At 40.6% G+C, this 21,453-nt stretch overlaps 2 protein-coding genes across 2 annotated transcripts in view; both read right to left on the bottom strand.

Moving 5' to 3' along the window:
* Positions 1–1,632: 1,632 nt before the first annotated feature.
* Positions 1,633–21,453, bottom strand: part of LOC311007767 (tropomyosin alpha-1 chain-like) — a gene marked incomplete at both ends in the record, with an annotated part of 69,749 nt that continues 49,928 nt past the window's right edge. The window contains one exon of the mRNA XM_084001084.1: positions 1,633–1,643. Coding sequence (XP_083857210.1) covers positions 1,640–1,643 — 4 coding nt within the window. The remainder of the gene's footprint in view (positions 1,644–21,453) is intronic.
* Positions 11,028–21,453, bottom strand: part of LOC311008048 (transmembrane protein 266-like) — a gene marked incomplete at both ends in the record, with an annotated part of 37,784 nt that continues 27,358 nt past the window's right edge. Inside the window, 6 exons of the mRNA XM_084001481.1 lie at positions 11,028–11,671; positions 12,650–12,712; positions 15,451–15,646; positions 16,742–16,857; positions 19,855–19,993; positions 20,351–20,407. Coding sequence (XP_083857607.1) covers positions 11,028–11,671; positions 12,650–12,712; positions 15,451–15,646; positions 16,742–16,857; positions 19,855–19,993; positions 20,351–20,407 — 1,215 coding nt within the window. The remainder of the gene's footprint in view (positions 11,672–12,649; positions 12,713–15,450; positions 15,647–16,741; positions 16,858–19,854; positions 19,994–20,350; positions 20,408–21,453) is intronic.

Raw genomic sequence — 21,453 nt, 5'->3', positions numbered from 1 at the left:
GAGAAGCTATCTGTACTTTTACCCCCTTTGGAAATACATCAAGAGCTACACATTCAGCAGATCATTCATCATTAGGACTTTTATTTCCTTCTTTTTATTTCTCTTCATAGTTTGTTAGTATTCCTATTATTAGCATATAAAAAAATTTGATTTGCATTCACCACATACTTATTCAATTATTAATATCTCAAGAGGACTGAAGTGATTGAGCTTGGTCACTCAGTGGGTCTTGTTTCCAGTTCTCCTCTTTTTTCTGTCATTGACCCACTTTTACCCATGAAGCATAACAAGCATCGGAGGGTAGGGTACCAGAAGAAAACGTGTATGTTAATTCAAAAAAAAAAAAAAATCCTATGTAGCCATGACAACAGTCTCCTGAGTGGATTTCTTCCACCAGGCGAACCGCTGGATCTATGTGCACTTAAGAAGTATGTTTCAAAAAGAAAACCTGAGAAGCTTTTTAAAGAATGATGTATAATTTATTTGTATTTTTCTCCTGCTTCAGAGCCTCTTGAAAGAGAGTCCTGTGTGAGATGTGTTCCGAATCTGTCAGACCGCAGCAGTAATGCAGTCGTACTCCCCACATCTGTTTGTTCTCAATGAGATTGACCCTTTTTGTAACACATGCCCAGCTGTTTGGTGTCATAGGGCTGTGTTCAGAATCTCTTAAAAGAAAATCACGTTCAAAAACAAGACCACTTTGGTATTGTTAACATGAATTAGTAAATGCCTTTTGCAAAATCAAAATATCTATGCTCTTTATTAATATCAGTTTGTTTTAAATACCAATTGTGAAGGTATCATCACAATGTCTATTTTTCCAGCCGTATTCCATCAAATTCATTTTTAAGAATTGATAGTCAGACAGAGGTAACTTGTTTCTTGTCAGTTAATTGACTGTTAATTGAAGTTTTTAGAAAGTGTCATGTCTTCATCTCTCAGGCAGAATAGCACACACAACCAACTTTGAAGCTTTGACTGGATATTTCTCTCTAAAATGCAGTTTGAGAGTCATGATGACACCCCCCCTCACTCCCCTCCACCCATCTCATCACCCAGCCCCTCTCCAAATTTGCACCCATCTTCCCACAGTTATCCACAATCATCTCAACCATGAAGACTTCCACCTGCATGCTGGATCCCATCCCATCCGCTATAGCCAAGGACTGCTTCCCCACCATCTCCCCGCTTGTCTCCAAAATCATCAACTCCTCCCTCAGCTCTGCCCTCCGTCCCATCTTCACTGAAACTTGCTGCTATCACCCCCATCATTAAAAAACCTGGTCCCAAGCCTGACATTATGAACAATTTCCAGCCCATCTCCCTTCTCTGTCGAAAGTCCTGGACTGGAACGTGTTGTCGCTTCACAGATCAAATCCCACCTCAACAATAACCTCTTTGAACAATTTCAATCTGTATTCCGTTCACAACACAGTACTGAATTTGCCCTCCTCAAAATTACCAATGACCTCCTCCTCTCCTCAGACTCTGGACTACTCTTAATCCTCATCCTCCTGGACCTCACGGCTGCCTTACTCCATCAACCATTCCATCCTACTCTCCCGGCTGAACTCCCTCCTCAACATCACTGACCCTGCCCTCACCTGGTTACACTCCTATCTCTCTGACAGACAACAATTTATCTCCATCAACAACTGCTCCTCCTCAACTGCCCCCTTGTCCCAAGTTGTCCCCCAGTGTTCTGTGCTTGGTCCCCTCCTCTTCATCCTGTACCTCCTCCCCCTTGGTCAAATCGTCCGTCGTCATAGTCTCCATTTCCACTGCTATGCTGATGATGTCCATACATCTCCACCAAATCTATAACCCCCTCAACCCACTCCACCCTTTCAAACTGTCTGTCTGTGTGTCTCCGTTGCCGCCGCCACCCTCTGGAACTCCCTCCCCAAACACATCCGAGACACCACTTACCCCACATCATTTAAGTCACTACCCAAAACCCACCTATTTTGCTCTGCTTTTAACATGTAGTACTTCTTGATATATTGTTGTATTTGTTTTAATCTGTATTCAAATGTTTTCTATGTTTTAATGAATTTTCAATTTTTTCTATTTTACTTGTATTATCTGCTGTTTTTATTGTCTGTAAAGCGACTTTGATTTCCCTGAAAAGCGCTCTGTAAATAAAATTTATTATTATTATTATTATTATTTTATTTAATATAAGAAAGAAAAAAAAGTCATTGCATTCAAAAGACTCGTAGTATCCAAGAAACAATAGAAGTACAACAAACTGATCTGATGATTGAATTTAATTATTTAGGATTATTTACAAGATTTTACAAGAAAGAAAGAGAGAAAGACACAGAATGGAGAGAGGGAAGTTGCCTGCAGCAGAGGCCAACTTAATCCTCTGGGGGAGAGTAGCAGAAGAGCCGCTGAAGCCACCGTGGAACTTTCTTCTTCTTCACCTTTTCAATTTTATTATTTTCCTCCTTTTGTTTCAGAAGTGGGAGAAAAATAACACACAATCAGCACAAAGTCATTACATAAAATAAAAGACTTGAGTTCAACTGAAATACATACAGGAGTGAGTGTATGTTCTTTAGTCAAACACAACCAAACTTGTTTGGTCCCTGAGAGGCTTTCTCACCTCGTAGAAATTTGAATTTGATGATTTCATATCAGTTTAAGAGGGAAAAACAGAAAGATAAGAGAAGGGGTGATTTCTGAACTGAGGGCTCGGACGAATTAAACATCTCCCAGAACAAACAAGAAATCCAGCTTTCTTTGATCTATGACCTCTATGACTTTGGTTTTATCTTGTCAGATTAGCTCAGATATAGTCCTGTGAATTGAGTGTTCTGACTGATTTTAATTTTTATTTAAATGCATCCTTTAAAATATGTTGCTGGTCATAGTTACCTCCACACTGCAATGCTGGCTGGCAGAGACCTGAGTGGAGGGAGCACAGGAGCCTGGTGTGAGGTCCTCATCCTCTACATAGTCCTCCAATACCAATGGAAGGAACCTCAGATTTGGTGTCAGGGCAGTTCTGGAGGAAGTGCTGGAGAACGTCTCATTGGGAGAACTCGGTGGAGCCTCATCCTGTTCAATTTCCTGGACCTTATTTTAGAAATAAACAATAACATTAAGTTAAAAAAAAAAAGTTAAAACAAACTTCAAAAGGTGACAGAAGTCAGATTAGCTCAGATATAGTCCTGTGAATTTTCAGTGTGTTCTGACTGATTTTAATTTTTAAAATATGTTGCTAGTCATAGTTACCTCCACACTGCAATGCTGGCTGGCAGAGACCTGAGTGGAGGGAGCACAGGAGCCTGGTGTGAGGTCCTCATCCTCTACATAGTCCTCCAATACCAATGGAAGGAACCTCAGATCTGGTGTCAGAGCAGTTCTAGAGGAAGTGGTGGAGAACGTCTCATTAAGAGAACTCGGTGGAGCCTCATCCTGTTCAATTTCCTGGACCTTATTTTAGAAATAAACAGCAAAAAGTTAAAACAAACTTCAAAAGGTGACAGAAGCTCAACATGCTGCTGAAATAGGCTCAACTGAACTCAAATGTGATCCACTGTAGAGTAACTAAACTTACCCTCGGAGCAATGGAGAACAGGTTGCAATGAAGAGGAGCCATATGATCCTGGCACACTGAGATTGGGACAGTTTTGTTTTGTCTCCTCAGGATCTCCTTGAGATTTTTCCAAGAAGCTTTACTGTCTGGTGCCTGGAGAGGATGCTCAGTTACCTCAACGATGGCTGAGGTAGTGGACAATGAGGAAGCAGATGAAGGTGTCTTCCTGCTGTCCTCAAACATGGTGGAGATTATTGGGGTGGATCTTGTTTCAAAATGTTCTCCCTCTGTCTCTGACATCTCACAGTCACCACGGCTTATTGAGGTGTATCCCTCATCTTCAGTCTCTTCTTCCTGGCCTTTATAGAGAGTGGTTTCAGTTACCATGGAAGTCCAACCAGGGGTTTTGCAAGAGGCAACAGTGCTAGTCACCAGGTCAGGGGAAGATATTTCCTTCTCAATGTCAACAGCAGCTACCAGAACCTTATGAGGAGAATCTGTGGACTTTCTCTCATTCTCTTCAAAGTCTATGGAGGATTCATTAGCTAGTTCTGTCTCTGAGATCTCACAACCGTCAGGGCTTATTGAGATGTGTGCATCATTCTCAGTCTCTTCTCCCTGGCCTTCATAGAGAGCGGTTTGAGTTACCAAGGAAGTCCAGCCAGGGGGTTTGCAAGAGGCAACAGTGCTAGTCACCAGGTCAGGGGAAGATATGTCCTTCTCAATGTCAACAGCAGCCACCAGAACCTTATGAGGAAAATCTGTGGACGTTATCTTATTCTCTTCAAAGTCTATTGAAGATTCATCAGCTATTTCTTTCTCTGAGATATCACACTTGTCAGGGCTTGTTGAGGTGTGTCCATCACCCTCAGTCTCTTCTCCCTGGCCTTCATAGAGAGTGGTTTGAGTTACCATGGGAGTCCAGCCAGGGGTTTTGCAAGAGGCAACAGTGCTAGTCACCAGGTCAGGGGAAGATATTTCCTTCTCAATGTCAACAGCAGCCACCAGAAACTTGTCAGGAGAATCTGTGGACTTTCTCTTATTCTCTTCAAAGTCTACGGAGGATTCATTAGCTAGTTCTGTCTCTGAGATCTCACAACCGTCAGGGCTTATTGAGGTGTGTCCATCATTCTCAGTGTCTTCTCCCTTGCCTTCATAGAGAGCAGTTTGAGTTACCATGGAAGTCCAGCCAGGGGTTTCGCAAGAGGCAACAGTGCTAGTCACCAGGTCAGGGGAAGATATTTCCTTCTCAATGTCAACAGCAGCCACCAGGACCTTATGAGGAGAATCTGTGGACTTTCTCTCATCCTCTTCAAAGTCTATTGAAGATTCATCAGCTAGTTTACTTTCTGGTTCCCTTACTGTGGAGTCTTCTTGTCTCTCAAGCTCCATTGGAGTGGAGGTCTCTTTAGGTTTGGGAAGAGCTTGGGTTAAAACCATTTTGACCCCCTTGACATTCTTAATGCTCCTCATCCAAGGTGATTTTACCTTCTTGAAGACTGGCTTGCAAATCAGTTTGATTTTTCTGTCAGGTTTAGTAAACCGCTTTCTCCTGGGAGCCTCAGTGGACTGGAGTATCCTGACTGCCTCTTCAATAACAAAGGATACCACTGTGGTCACAGAATTGAAGAAAGCAGATGAGGCTGGTCTCTCACTCTCTTCAGACAAGATAGAGGAGCAGCGTGTCTCAGGATACTTCTCCTCGTCAGGGATCAGTGAATTAACAAATAACTGGCACACATTTCTAATCTCTGCATTGACATCCACATCAAACACAACCTCCTCAGAGATCTCGGAGTCAGTGTCAGACGGCCAAGAGCCGTATATCATGAAGCTGTTCTCAGACATGGCTGGAGAGAAGCAGCGGAAGGTGAAATCTTCCTCCTCAAAACTGACCTCATGATTTTTAGAAGAAAACTGCTCCTGGTGTTGCTGCAGTCTCTCTGGGGTGAGACGACAAGCAGAGGATTTGCCTCTTCCATCCTCAGATGTGATGGGTTTCTCTTTGTCTGAGTTGGAGGTGTCGGCGATTTCATCCATGTTGTCTTTTGTGGCTGTGGATGATGGTTGCTCACTTGCCGTTTCTCTTTTTCTTCTTCTACTTGTACTTCTTGGTCTTGTTCTTCTAATCATCTTACTAAATGTAAAGTTGTACAGATACGTACAGTCGTTCGCTGTGGACACTGAACTAAGACTAAGATGTTTGCAGAAGACTGTTCTACTGCTTGTGAGGTCACACAATACTGTGTTCTAATAGAATTCTGTGCCTAAAAATAACTCTAGAATGGTCATCAATTGTCTTTACTCATTGGACGACACTGTTTCTTAATTAAATCATAGTTAATCAACTTAAAACATACTGTTTGTATAAGATTTCTAGTTTCTATGGTCAGACCACCAGCAAGAGTCATTGTTTTTTTTTTTTTTTTTAACAAAAACACGATCAGCATGTTGACAATAGACTCAGTCTGACAGCTCATGTACAGGTTCATTAGTATGTGTAGTGTGTATGCAGCAAATGGAGACTGAACATGCCAGTGCTAATTCTGTAATAAATGTTTGACTAAAATCTATGAATTTGTAGCTACAACACAATTGTCTAAATTGCCATGTAATTACCCAGTATCCTTCCTGCTCTCCGGAGGATGGGCCACTCATGTAGGTGTTGACCTCTAATGTTACATGTAACACTAAATGTAGCCTTTTTCTAACCTCAAGAAAGAGGCAGCAGACTCTTCATAGTTGACAACTGTTACCTGCCTGTCATACAGATATGTGATTTTATATGGATTTGAGCAGCAGTCCACGCAAAGAAACAGATCTACCACAATGTTGACACCAGACTCAGCTGCATTACACTGAAGTCAGGTCAGCTGAGATACCTAGAACATGTTGTAAACTGCAGCCTGATGTGTTAAGTAATAATTTGCCGATCTCACTATCAATTATAACTGCAAATAACTGAAGTAAGAGCTGGGAGAGGACATTTATACTAGTTAATTGTGTGGCATGTATAATCCACTACAGTATATTAACTTAATAAGAGCAACAAGAGTGAACTGAAAGAGTAAAGTTGCAGTCCTAAAAACCAAAACAATAAGCTGGAACATGCTCTGAGTTTTTACTCAACCTTTGCTTTATTTTTGTTATGTTTTTGTTGAATTTGATAGATACTTTTTTGGGGAGAGGAGTTTGTTCAGGAGGGGAGCTTCTTTCATTGAAAACAGAGTAAGGAGGATTCCATCCTGTTCCAGATGAGATGAAGAGGTGACCACTCCATAAAAGATGGCTAATGACACAACAGTGTCACAGAAGGTCTTAAGGAGTGTCTTAATAAGTGGTTATCTCAGGTACCAAAGCCAAGTCCTTGTGTCTGTCCATCTGCCACCAACAACTACACCTGGTATTCTTTCAAGACAGTAAGAACAGTCTTACTACAACCAAAGAGACAAGATGCAAGTCTGAACCTACTGCAAAGAATCAAATGTCAAGTGTATGTCCAATATCTTCTCCACAGTTATCGCTGTAAATATGTTTTCTGGCACAACAGCTAATACCACACTCAAAATGCTCTGAACCCACTACAACACTCAGAACACAGTCAGAGCCACAGAGGACAAGCTGAGAGCTGAAGACTTATCATTCCTGAAGAACTACAAGGCTGCAGTGGAAAGAGTCCAACAGCGCCTTCTGCTGGATGATCCACAACTAGTCTCAGGAGCTCTGATAAATGTTGCCAAACCTCTGGGCAACCTGACCTTCAACATCTGGAACAAGAATGAGAATTGATCTGTAAATGTGACCAATGTGAAATGTGGAGAGAAACAGCAGCTTCCTGATAATCCAGAGGTTTGATATATTCGTCTCTGTTCTTGTTTCAGAGGGGTTTTAACTCAGGGACCTTCAGCTGTGACATCTACCGAGAAATACATTCTGGTTTTTGAGTGTAGCTGCAGAGTCTGTTCAGAGGAAAGGAAAAAGCAGGTCTGGAATATGGAGGGTAGGGTTTTCTAATGGTAAAAAATAAAGCTTCCCCTTCATCAGGCCAACCAGTGTTTCTTGATGGGGACAATTCAGCAGATCAGAGTTCAGCTGGACCGTGCCAGAGGAGAAGTGTATATTTGTTTAAGATCTGATACTGATGGCACACATTAAAACGCACCTGCAGAGAAGTTGTTTTCATTAATTGGCAGCAAAGACCTATTCAGATTTTACCAGAAGAGGATGAGAATGATGACAGCAATAATGAGAGTAAAAATGACTAATGATTAACTTATGATTACAGTAACTTACACTTTTGCTGTCTGATCAGTGTTTGAAATAAAACAGACTGGCAATTTATTTGTTTGAACTGTTTCAACTAACTAGAAATTCGGCATTGTGAACTTAACATATAGCCTAAAAATTCAAATCAATAAATCTCTGGTAAACGCAGACACAGACTGTTCAGAAGTGTTTTCTATTCATCATAGTGTTTTTACAGTGAACACATCAGATCAGTGTTCAACTAGTTCTTCTAAATGTCTATGATGGTTTGTGTGTGTCATTTGAAAACAAAATACCTACATTTTGCAGGAGTATTGAGGGGGTTTGCCCATTTTATGTATGTGTGTGTGTGTTTTGATTTGTGTGTAGGGTTCTGAGAGTATGAGGCATGCTTTCAGAAAATGTGTGTAAACAATCGAGAAAAACTGTAACATGACCACCAAACGTGAATTGGAAAAAACATATTCAACCAAATTAAAACCCAAACATTAACATTTAACTTCATGTTGAATAATTTAAATACATAAATGACTTTTCATGGACTTGTTTATTTATAACTGTCACAATGAATGTGTTATCCAGTGATTTATTTACTGTAGAGAAGGAAGGAAGGAGGTTGTTATCTCATTGTACCTATGGGCTGGTAGATGTAAATCTTATATCGCAGGTCATCAGTTTCCCTCTGTTAATGAGAATGAAAACAGTAATCATGTAATGTTAATGCAGTTAAAGTGACTCCCTCTGTGCCATTATTAAAACATTTCAATTATTAAGTGTCTAATGGTCAGTGTTAATTCACTTGCTTTCCTGTGAGTGTGACAGGGACTACACCTCTGGTTTCGTTGGAGAGGTCCCAAAAGCAATTTACTTCTTAGCATGTCTCCTGGACGTCTGCTCAGTGTCCCCGCCTGTCAAAAATCAACACTTAACTCAGACTACCAGGGTGTGATATGTATTGACAAACTGGGATCATACGTAGGCCTATATGAATCATTTAGACACATTTTTCATGCAGCCTACAGTTGTAAAGGAAAGGTATTTATCATCTAATGTTGTAATGTTCGTTCTAATGTTTAGTTTGTTGCAAAAATTGACTTCTGCAGAGATGTGTCAGAAGTACAAATAATTTAGTTTCAAAACCAAGAGGAGCTGCAGGTTGAGACATTTCTTGTTTCTTTGTTGAAATAGACTCAGATTAGACATGTAGCACCTCCACTTCAGATATTAGTACAGCTAGAGGCAGGATTCAACAGGATTATTTTGTGTGTGTTATTCCATTGCAAGCAAGAGGCATTGTTGTTTTTGTAGACTAGATTGATGAGTCTAGCAGATGAGTCACCACAACTCATATGGCTGCTGAATATGACAGAAAAATGGCTTTGTGTACTAAAGATTACAGAGATAGTGATCATTAACTTAAATTTGGCTCATGTAAACATTACCAAAAATAAATAACTACTAAATGTTATTAAGGGTATTGTTTGCTATAAAATGTTTGCATTTCCTTTATCACTCTTTTTTTTATCATGATTATATAGCAGGAAACTCAAACAGTGCATTCATACAGTTACTGTTTCAACCAAAAAGCTACCTAATGTGTGGTTGACTCATATCTTTGGGGAACACAGCTGGCTACTGCTGATATTGCTTCATAAGAGCAATAATCGCACATCTGATCCTTGTTTTTTCAACAAATCTGTAAATAGAATAGTTTATGCAATTACCGGTAGTCCACCAGTTTTATAGGCTGATATTGTCCCCTTTATAGTAGGACCTCCATTATCTACACAGAGAACTAAATACACTTGTGTTGATAGACTAATTGCAGGCTTAAGAGTTATTAACAATTAAAACATTCTCTGGATACTTGTAAACACTTGACAAGCAACAAAATGGTACAGCAGTTTATCTTCTGAATAAATGATATGCGAGAGTAGTTGGGGGGGAGCTGAGTCTTCTCACGACACACTTACAATGACTTGGCTAATTAGCAGTTGCTGTGACAGGTCTACTAATGTTAATAACCTTAAATAATTTACATTTTTCAAAATCATATGCAAATAAGGAGACAATGACAACAAAATAGCGCTGTATAGTACATTGCACAATAAGAGAATAAACACACACCTCACTGGATCATGAGTTAAAAATAACAGAACAAAAACATTAATAATAGTCCATGAACTGGGAGCATTTAAGGAAATACTAACTTTTATTTTTGCTATTTTCATTCAAATGACAACACCTGCATTTGGCAATAACTTTCTCCATATCAAGTTTACAAAAATCTCTGTAAACATTAAAGTGCAAAGAATTTGCTTGCCATTTAGGGCACATATCTTTTAAAGGTTCATGCTACAAGCACTCCAATCTACTATTGAAGAATCCAGTCACTTACCTTTTCATTTCATCCACACAAATATACCATACGGAAACAAAAATGCTATTCAATAAAGGTGGATGTTCCATGGTTTTAAACAAAGAGATTACAGAAAGCCAAAGGTGGAAAAAAAAAGAAAAGAAAAGAAAACTGGCTGTTTGGATAGTTGAGCCAGTCTTATGTACCCTGTGGCTGTTTGAACAAAGACAGCATGATTCATGTTTAAAGTTGATAATACATATGAAAAGAAACAGAATTACAAGAAAAATGTGATAAAAAAAAAACGCCTTTTAACTGCAGAAAACCGTGTGTGTGGTTTGCAACACTGTTCAGCGTTTTTGTTCAGTATAGGCTTGAATGGCCCCTTGCTGGTTTTAATTAATGTAAAGTTCAGTGCTTTTAGGACCTATTCAAAGTGAGAATTCCTGATGAAAAATGTGTCCAAGAACACATTAGACTTCCCGTTTCTGGGTTGTTATTGTCTTTGTTGTGCTATTTCAGGACATTTCTGATTTAAAAAATCCATCTCAGAGGAACAGGGGAGGTTGGAGAGTATGGCAAAGGGCCTAAGAGTTGTTATTGTTATTTCTACTACTGACTTCTGAGCACGTCAAGTTTAAGGAGCATCAGTGTCAGCTGGAAGCAAAGGCTCAAGCTTGGCTCTGGATTGGCTAAAATTGGATTTACACAGCAACAGAAAAATCCAATTCTGAAATCTGAAGTGGCCCCTCTCATGAGGTTTAACCTGCCACAAGAGGTCAGATACTGTATTATGCCAAACATGGTGGCAGTTAAATGATAAGAAACAACTTTCTGTTTGTGTGTAAATGTTGTTTATGTATCAGGCATGTGCCCCAGAGGTGTGTCAGCTGGTCCCAGGAGCCGATACTTCTCCTCTAAGGATGGCTCAGTGGTGCTGCCCTGCAGGTGGATCAGCGGCTTGGTCTGCAGCAGCACACAGCCCCTCCCCTGGCCCCGCCTCTCCTCCTGGTTCCTGCGGTTGAAGATGTTTATTCTGTTGTCCAGCTCGGGGCTGGTCTTTTCTGAGCCTGTAGGACTGGGAAGCTTAAGGTTGACAGGGTCCACTGCCAGGCCCTTTTGAGCAAGGCAGGAGTCCTCAGAGAGGGAGGAGAGTAGTTCCTGCACCACCACACTGGGGTCCCTGCAGGGGTCTTGGCCTGAGAAGGAAGGAGGGCAGCAGTGATGAGAGCTGTAGCTCAGACTGAGGTCCTGAGCTGTGCTGCTGCTGCTGCAGTCTGTCATAGATGAAGCCGGAGTGTGAGTTGTCAGGCTGTGGGGCCGGGACGTCAGGTTGCCGCTGGACCGTACTATGCTGGTGGAAGCCTCACTTACAGCGCTGCCCACCCGCTCCATAGCCAACATCGGGTTTGACTGAACAGGATTTGTATTGGTGGGAAGGTGAACATCAATGGCTGCCATAGTGATGATCCGAGTGCCTAAGCCTGAGGCCACAGCATCTTCAAAGAAATTGCAGACATTTAGATAAAGTCAGATCAAACAAATCAGCCCTTTATCTCATATACACAGTTAGAGAGAAAGGACAAAGCAGTGTACTCTCTGGGTCAAATAGATACAAACTTTATGACCTGTGACTGAATCCTTTTTGGGAAGGCGTAAGATTTATTACTCAACAAATTTCTTTATTTTGACTAAATGTCACAGAAAATTTAGAGCAATGACATCTTCAGTTCCTGTCAAATTCTCTGTAAGAGAAATATATGAAATGTAGTGTTTGGTTTGGACATTTCAGCAGCGAAGTTGCTAATGCACGCCATAACTGAGCATTTTAGATTTGAAAATGCTGTTTCAAAGCCAGAGTCTGAGAAAGTTGGATTCAGTTTTTCAGCACCAGGTTCAATACGTTGATTTTTTTTACGTTAACGTTAGTTTTTTTTTTGCATCTCATTTGTTGTTCACTGTGATGGTGACACTTCACATTTACTTATACAGCTAGGTGTTCATTATCAGTATCACTGGTTGATGTGGCCGCGAGGCATTATTGCCGCCTTGAATGCGGGAGACCAGGGTTTGAATCTTAGTGCGAGCCTCATGTTTTGACATCGCCCCTCCGTCTCCCCTGCCCCCACTGACGCGAACCGCCGTTACCGAGCAACCTGGTGGCTGCAGGCGGGCACAAGTCATGACGCATTTGCATACTCATGAATATTCATAGAACCTGGATTTTTCAATTAGGGAGAAATAGTAGACGTGTTTTTAGCCTCTTTGAGAGTTTTTTTAAACAACTTTTTTGTGTGAAAACTATTTTAATCAACTAGTCATAGTTGAGCATCTTTACAAATTTTAAAATGCCTCTTTAGGGGGACTTTAAAATTACTCTTTTGAGTAGCTGCTTTACATCACTGATTTATATGTATATGAAGAAGTGTAAACATTATTTAACATAATTTATTATTTAAGTGTTCATGGTCCCTTACCACTGCTTGCTTCACTGTAGTATTGGCTGATGTAGTTGTTCATGTCATCATGCACAACTGGATCTGAGTTGAAAAGAAATAAACATGAACAAAATGAAGAGATGATTCTGGATCTTTTTCTTTTATTTGAAAACCACCTCTCTGTACTTATTTCCTGTTTTTAGTCCCTTCACTTCCTCCTCTAATCTGATGAAAACATATTGACTCCAGCTCTGATTCTTTTGTCCACATGATAAAAGTTATGTATGAACACTCCATGCTCATGTTTGTCCTTTCCTGTGATGTTTATGGATGCCCTGCCTCCAATGACATTTTTATAAAAATATCCAAAAAATTTGCAAAATATCCAATTTGGCTTTGTAATAATTACAGACTTTACGGTTTTTACATCAGTCTGGATGTCTAAGTGTTGGATTACACATACATAAGGTAATCATAGAATAGATGTTGTTCAGTCAGTGAATACACCAGAAATTAGAGACTGCAGATGGTGACCGTTCAAATTGGGGTTAAATATAGTGTGATTGACTTTGTGGCTGTAATTTAATTTCACACCTTTTTTCTTTTTCGCTTTGGTCCATGTCATTGTGTCACAGCAAAAACTAGCCCAAATGGAAAAAAATCTCTTCTGTTTACAACTTAATATTGACTGAGCTGACTTCTGCCCCAGGACACAGGTGATTTATGGGTGATCATACACTGTTATGCTGCACATTAGCTGCACCCTAGTGCACCAGAAATAAACTGGGACAGGGTGGGGTTGGTTTCAGGGATAGGAGAAATGGGGAGAATGAAAGCAAGTGGAAGCTCTTTGTTCATCCTCTGATCCCTCCAGTCTAGCAGGCCTCAGTGTGCGTGGTGACTGGCTGTGATCTGCCCTGCTCGTCTGTTCGCTTGATTGGTCTTGAGCTCACTGTCCGCTGGCTGAGTGCGAACCCAGAGTACCCTGAGTGCTAGCCTCCATCCCCAGGGACGTGCCGCAGACTCTGATGGGTAATTTCATTTATTTTTCAGTCTAAAATATTAATCCCTGAGCCACCCCTGGAGAGGAAGCATTGCACTCACTGAAACAAGACTGAGACAATCACTCCACAATTAATAACACATGAGTCTTAAGAAAAAAGAATGGGCTGTCCGGCATACATAAAAGGTTCCCTTATTCAGTCTGTGACAGTCAAGTTGCCAGGCTGTCATTTGTCTGTGGAAAAGGAGAGGTGACATGTTGAGGTCCTTAAAGTTCAAGCATAAAGTTACATTTTGATGGGTTAGGCTTTACTTCTTGTATAAAAGTAGCCTACAGCTAATGCTAAAACAGATGAAGGTAACAGGTATGTCACCACCGCTATGGTGACTAATTTCAGCTTCTTCAAAACTGGTTTGTGAGGCAGCATTTGCCTTGTCAGTGGTCATTGCTAATATAATTCTGACATAATAAAGTGACATGGTAAACATTACATTATACCTGCTTAATCTCTCCATGTTACTATTGTTATTGTGAGCATGCTGTTATGCTGACGTTAGCATTTAGCTCTAGCACTATAGCATGGCTGCAGATTATTACGTCTAATGTCTCAACTTGCAAATATCAGTCCTGCTTTGTAAGGCTTTAGTTATGGCACTTTAATAGACACAGGTCATATGTTCCTCCCAACCTTTTTTATATCTTTCTTTGTTGCAGTAACTCTTTTCTATTGTTACTGTGCTGCAGTACTGAGTCCTCTCCATGTCTGACAGAAAACTTCACCTGAGCATTGATCAACACTGATTGTCACGGGATGTTCTTTAAATCGACATGGTTTGGTACTTTGAGGTGACAAAACCACCAGATCTCCTGAGACATCCTGAGTCATTATAGTGACCATAAAGGCCACTGGCTGGATAGGAGTTCTTGATAGATTGATGGCTTTCTGCAGGTGAGACAGAGTGAAGCCCATTGAGACATTGTGTGCAGTACTGGGCAACACAAATACACTTGATTTGAGTTGACCTGACTAGCCTTAAGCCCCGTGGCCTAAGTGCTCATCCCAGTGACCATGTTTCTGCAAAAAGCCTCACTTGTTTCTGAGAGCCAGATTTCCCACTATGCCCTTGGGGTAATTTTGTGGCTGCTGTGGAACCTCCTGGTGCCCTATTGTGGTTTACAGGTGAAGAGGAACAGATGTTGACAGGAGCCCACTCCTTCCTAACAAGACCCAATTCACAGAGCACTAGCACTTCAGCCTACCTGAAATAGCCCGAGTGGTCTGGGCTGGCCTGCTGGCTGCGCCACAAGGGGGAGGAGGGGGGGGGGGGCGGTAAGAGAGATAGTTGGGCTATAACAGAAGCCAGCGCTGGCTGACGTAGTGTCAGAGAACATGCTTGTTTTCTCCAGGATTCACCACATCCTAAAAGCTTTTTTGCCCCTCATATTGATCCCAGAGCGCCTGCGGTCAGATGGGTGTTTTGTGCGAGCATGGAGAGGCTAAGAGCCTGGCCTCGAAGATGCTCCAGGGCTACTGCTTCAGATTAACTCTACACTGCTCTGGCATCCGGTTCACCTGATGTTACACTGTGCAAGACTTTTTGTTCCACATAATTATGTACATACTTTATGCTGCACCTCTCTCCTTGTTTGTCATGCTGCTTCCTCAAGCAAACACTGCACCTGGCAGGTTATATATTATCTATCATTTCATTGCAATATGTTTGTCTTGAATGCAACTATCTTCAGTTTGTAAAATTGTCATGTGATATTGATAACTTTGTTTCCAGTATCCTTCCACAAAATGCACAAAACCACAATTTTAAGAACTATACTATACCTGCAGTGGTGTGGTGCTCCCTTGGGTTTCTCTGGCCACCCTCATCATCTGACTCCCCAGGAGTCAAACCTTCTACAACCTGGAAGCTCCTGCCCTGTTTGCCCCACACGTGGTGGATCTGCATTGCTGCTTCACGTTCTGCTGCGAGGTCAAGGTCCTGCTGGGCCAGATGGGCCCTGAGCTGCCTGATCTCAAACTGGATATGGTTACGTTTTATAAGTGTGAGGGAAAGAGACAGAAAGAAAAGCAGATGATCAGGAATGGAAATGGACAGGGAGAGTAAAACCAAGATTAAAAAAGGTTAGGGGAGAAGTTTGAGGAGAGAGATTGATAAAAGTGTGCAGAAGACAAGAAGACAGGTGGTAAGCAAGAGCAGGGGAAAACATGTGGAGTGAAGAGAGATAACAAGGGAGGACAGGGTGACAAGTAAAATAAACATGATGAGGTGCGAGATGAGACAAATTTGGGAAGAAACACAATAAACAACAAACATATGTATACAACAATATTAGATAAACATATAAGATAGTGAAATGCTTAAATTGTCTGCGTTGAAATCTGTTTGTATTACTTCTTCTCTGTCTCTTGACATAGCAACACATCAAGGTTAATTACAGGTAAACTATTAAATTACCATAACTTTTTCTTATGTGAAGTTATTGCAGTAGTGCTATTCTAAAGTAATTCTTAAATAACCCTCCTTCAAATCACAGTTTGAGTCAAATAGGAACCCATCGGATAAAGCGTCACCTAAAGTATACATCAAAACAGGGCCCAGGCAGCATGACAATTTTTGGAAGAACTTGATCATTTCCTGTATGATCATGTATCCATTTATATATCCAATATTTATGCCCGTATTTTTTTTTTCCAAATATGCATTTATTATGGTGGGCATTTTCCCTATTGTGTCTGATCAGTGCCTGTGCTGTGAAGAATCATGATGTAACGTGAGGAAAGATTCAACCTGTATATGAGTCACTGCTGCCCTCCTCTGGTGGTACATGAACTAACAGTTTCTTATGGCCATCAGTGTATTGTTTCCAAAGATGTGACAGCATATCATAAATGTTAATATAAATTAACTATCATGTGTGAATCATGTGTGATAGTGTTGACTGACTTTAAGGTTGTACTCTGTTTTACAAAAAAAACCTTTCTTCTTTGAGGGTTTGTTCTACCATATTTCACGCTTCCTGTTACATACAAGATACTGTAACTCTGTGTGTATATGATGACATAGGAAATGCAGCTGGAGTTTAAGGTTTCACTGAAGTGTTTTAGTACTCACAGCCTGTTCCTGGCAGATCTGAGTGAGACGCTCCAGCTGCTCTTCTCTCACAGCCTTGGTCTTCTCACACTGCTGGATCTCCAGTTCCATCTCAACTTTGACTTGTAGCACATAAGCTAACATGGAGGAGGAAGGAGTGAAGAAAAAGAGACAAAAACAAAAGTTTGACTTTGGTTAAATTTTTACTAATGACCTAAAAAAAAAAAAAAACAGGTAGTTTAATAAAAATCATGGTCAAAGGTCGGTTGTTGGTGGACCATTAGTCCTCTGCTCCATAAATGTCTGTCTGACCTCATAAATTACTATAGTTACATTTTACCTGTATTGAATGAATGTAGCAAAGTCATTTCAAGTCTCAGCTGGGTTCATATCTGGGGCCTGTGTGCAACATGTGTTAAAACTAAAGTAACTGTCCTGAAACCGTGTTTATGCTGAAATGGTGGTGTTACACTAAGTAAATATTTAGAATATGTGTTCATCAGTTTAATACACTGGAAACAGGAGGAAAGAATGTGGAAAGAGACAATCATCATTATATAAAAATAAGGTTTTATTTGTAGTTCTACAACAACCCTGGCAGACTCATTCAACTCAGACTCATTCAACTGATTCTCAAAGCTTCTTTGTTTATAAATATGGATATTTTTCTGTCCCATGGCCTTGTTCCATTTTGTTATTGCCAGATGACACAACCATCACCCAACACTGATATACAAGAAGTGTGCCTGACATGACCTCCTCATCAGTGCTGTGTGTGCGTCATCAATTCATCCTTCATCAATCATCTGCTCTGCACCTTCTCCTCTCCACACAAATTTGAAGCTAATTGGTGGTTTTGTTTGTTTCTGCACTTCAGTAGATTTAAATTGATTTGACAACTCCTGGAGAAAACATAGAAGATATAATGTGCAACGATATTAGAAGAGCAGTCATGCTGGAAATGATGAATCAAACACTTAAATCACATCTTGATCAATCGGTGTCTCCACCTATTACAATCTCTCTGCACTTTGTATTTATACATGACACACTTTTATTTGTCGAGCCGAATGGGAAGGTGTAACTAAAAAAAAGTATGCTTGGAGTTAATTTGGATACCTGTTGTCATCCCAGCTGGCAGACAATCAGTCCTTCACACCTCTGTCATCACATTTGTCCATCAGCCACATGATATCACACATGGTAAAACTGAAACCCTGATGGGACTGTTGCCACGAGCAACATAAAGGGGGCAAGCATCATCAGTAATCCTATTCCAATGTCTCCGTAGTTGTTGTGGTTGTGTATGTGAAACATTTTTGCCCAAACACTGAGATGAGAATGAAACACTGAAAGGGGAGGTTGGGAGGGGGGCAAAGCACAGAGCCGTCGCCACATGCTCCTCATACCTATTTATAGCCATGTTGGCATAAAAACAACACAAAAGTGGGGACATCAGATGGGCCAGTCCAGTACTTCAAACCCAAGCAGAGGTTCATTATTCAACCACACAATGTGTAATATTAACAAGTCTGTGGAACTACAAACTGTTTCTGTGTCAGTGTGTACTGTGTCAGTTTTCAAAATCTATGTGTGTTACAGCAGGTACAGTGGTATAAATTTATACCGAGGCTGATCCCACAACTTCACAGAGGCCAACAAAAAAAGGCCCTGCTCCACCCTCCTCTAGCAGGAGAAGAGTGTGTCACTTGTCACACAAACTTGCGTCATTTTCACAACACACCAACACACTCCCAATGTGTCATCTTGCTATGTTTCATTGTGGCATTTTGAATATCACAATCCCCACCTATAACATACTTTATGTGGTATTATATATAATTTACACTAGCTCTGCTCAAGACATTGCCATCATTAGGACTGAGGCAAGTATTAGGTATATTGTATTCATGTTTATTTATCCAAAGCAAAGAGCTGTGCGACAGTGATGTAATACACTTTACTTTGGGTTGTACAGTCAACAAAAACAATGAAAAACATAAAAAATTAAAAAGCAAAATAAAACAATAATATATATACTTGTTAAACCAGCTCTTTTGCCTAATTTCCTCTGCAGCACATTCTTTTCAAACAACTGAAAAATGCTGTTTTGTTTGTTTGTTTCCACCTATTTTCTGATTGTCGTAGGACACATCACACTGCTGATAAATTCAAACTTGTTTTTCTAGTATTTCCACTCCCATCAGTCTGACACATATATTGCCTCTTTACAAGTTAAGCTAATTCTGCAAAGGACTCAATCCTTCTCCTGTGATACCTGAACTGGTCCCTCAGCTGTATATTTATTGGTTTGAGTGAGATTTATTTTCTCTGAGGTGTGTTGCTGCCTGCCTAACAATAAAACTCAATCACTCACAAAGATCAAACCTAGCAGGTCGAGGTGTGCGGGTGGAAAATCACGAGTTCATTCCCTGGAAACCAAAACTGCAGCTGCATGTTAAGAAGCACGCTCCTGCTCACGGTGTTCTGCCAGAGTGAATCGGTGATGTTGAAAGTTATATTGTATTTATTGCTACCATGAGTAGTTATGCATCTTTTATACTCCAATATAAGCAAATAGATATACAACTGTATTTCCTAAACTGTAAAAATATTGCTTTAACGAGAAATAGTACACAAATGATTGCTTCATTCATCCACCATCTAGTTGGACATGAATAAATTGCAAACCGAGTTCCTTTGTGGTCTGTGTGTTGCAGATCCTGTATGCAGCCAGAGGCCCGTGGTGAGGGTGACCTCAAAACAGATATCGAACCACTCTGTATTAGCATAGGGGAGAACAACCACTATATTCATTATAGCCTCTCTGAATCTACTTAACCAGCCCCTTACAATCAATACAAGTTAAAGTAGCAAAGTGGCAGCAATTTACTCTGAGGGATGATCAATAGCCATATTGCTCTGAATAGTAAATAATTTGTATAATCATGGAGAGCGTGGGGTCATTTAGCTCTTTCAAGGCCATGACTCTTTTGCATCTGTGCTGTCCTTTTAAGTTAAGAAAGAAATGGGGTCTTTCCTTGAGTTGGTCCACAAAATTAATCGGTCTGATGTACAGGTCAATTATAATATCACAATTTTGATGGATGGGCACAGGGTTTTTGGTTACTCACCATCAATGATCCTCTTGACCCTCCAGATGCGAAGGGTGATGATGAGGCTGATGGCATCCCAGGGGCTGCTGGGCCCGTTGGCCACTGTGGAGGCCACCATGGGGGCCAGCGACAACACGATGACAGCACCATCAAACACCTGAGGGGGTTGTACACACAAACACACATACAACATTCAAGTGTGCAAATGTTGTGGGTTACCATGAGCACTTTCCAGTCCTGGTGTACAGTAAATATCAGTCTACGACCAGCAGCAAGTTAACAAAAAACTAAATGTAAGGTTAGTCTTTGTGTCTTTGTGCTAAATAAATCAGCTGCTGGTTACGGTATTATTTATCACAGTGTGGTATCAATGTTCTAAATCTATCTAACTTTTGACAAGAAGGTGAATTGCCAACATTAAGAAAAAAAGAAAACATATACATACAGCTCGTAGGTGGCAAAATAAAATATAATCTTCACACCTTCATATTGAAATCTGCCAATAGACACCAACCTCAACTTTGTTTTCTATGTAGTCCCAGATCCCGAGCACTACAATTCTGAAGACAGTCTGAGAGAGAGAAGGGAGAGATAAATGAAAGCATTAAAATAGATAGGTGAGGGAGTGTGATTATACGTATAAAAAGCTCATGTGACATTCTCAGTCTTTTGAGTTGTCATCACTTTCAACAACCTTTGTCAAGATGTGTGAAGATAGAGTGATAATTGAGAGAGGGCCTATGCTTCTTTAAATCTCCTACTGGATACTGTAAAGTAATAGCAATGCAAGAATGCTATATCTGAAGAAAGCCAAAAATAAATACATAATGATATTAAATTAAAGCAAAAAATATGTTACAGTTAAAAACGTGTAATATTGACACATCACAGGAATATGTCTAAAAGGATAGTTTACCCACCTAAGTATTTAGAGCTAATTTAGTCCTGCAAACCAATCCTCCTTGATAGATCCAGCAAATGTGTTCCCTGATATTGATCTTTGACCTACAAAGGCACAACACTTGTCATTTGATCACCTATCAAATTCTACATTGTGTTCTGTGGATGCTGCTGGTTGAGCGACTCTTTGTTGAGCAGGGCCATTGATTTACACTCCAATTAGCATGGGATGTCGCGTATGGGTGGTCCTGCTAATCCATCATCTGGATCGCATGCTAGACAACAAAATGGGAAGCACAGAGGCTCCACCCTCATGTTTGAATGCTGTCTTCTGATTGGTGCAGAGGGGCCGCCTGTGATGAGTTCCATCTAATATGTAACACCATTCCCAGATGATTTCTTCCTCTATGATGTCAGTGGGCGAGGTGTTTGGATGGATCGTATAACTGTAACCCCATCCCTACTGCTCATTAAGCTCGGCTGTAATTATTGCTCCTGCTGGCTCAGTGGTAATTAATGTTTAGTTTAGGGCATTGGGGCTGAGGCTGTCAGGGTAACTGGTTTGCACTAGAGAGGCCTGTGGGCCAAATCATCCTCTCTCCATTTTGTTTTTTCATATTTCAGCCTGATGATAAGGCATTATTTAATCAAACAATGCCTCAAATATATTAAGACTAATTACAATTATGGTTTAAATGATAGACACTTTCCTAGCCA

Source organism: Trachurus trachurus (genome assembly GCF_905171665.1).
Source record: "Trachurus trachurus genome assembly, chromosome: 3".
Lineage (NCBI taxonomy): Eukaryota > Metazoa > Chordata > Actinopteri > Carangiformes > Carangidae > Trachurus > Trachurus trachurus.
The sequence above is the reverse complement of the archived record's forward strand: the minus strand, read 5'-3'. Positions and strand labels throughout refer to the sequence as shown.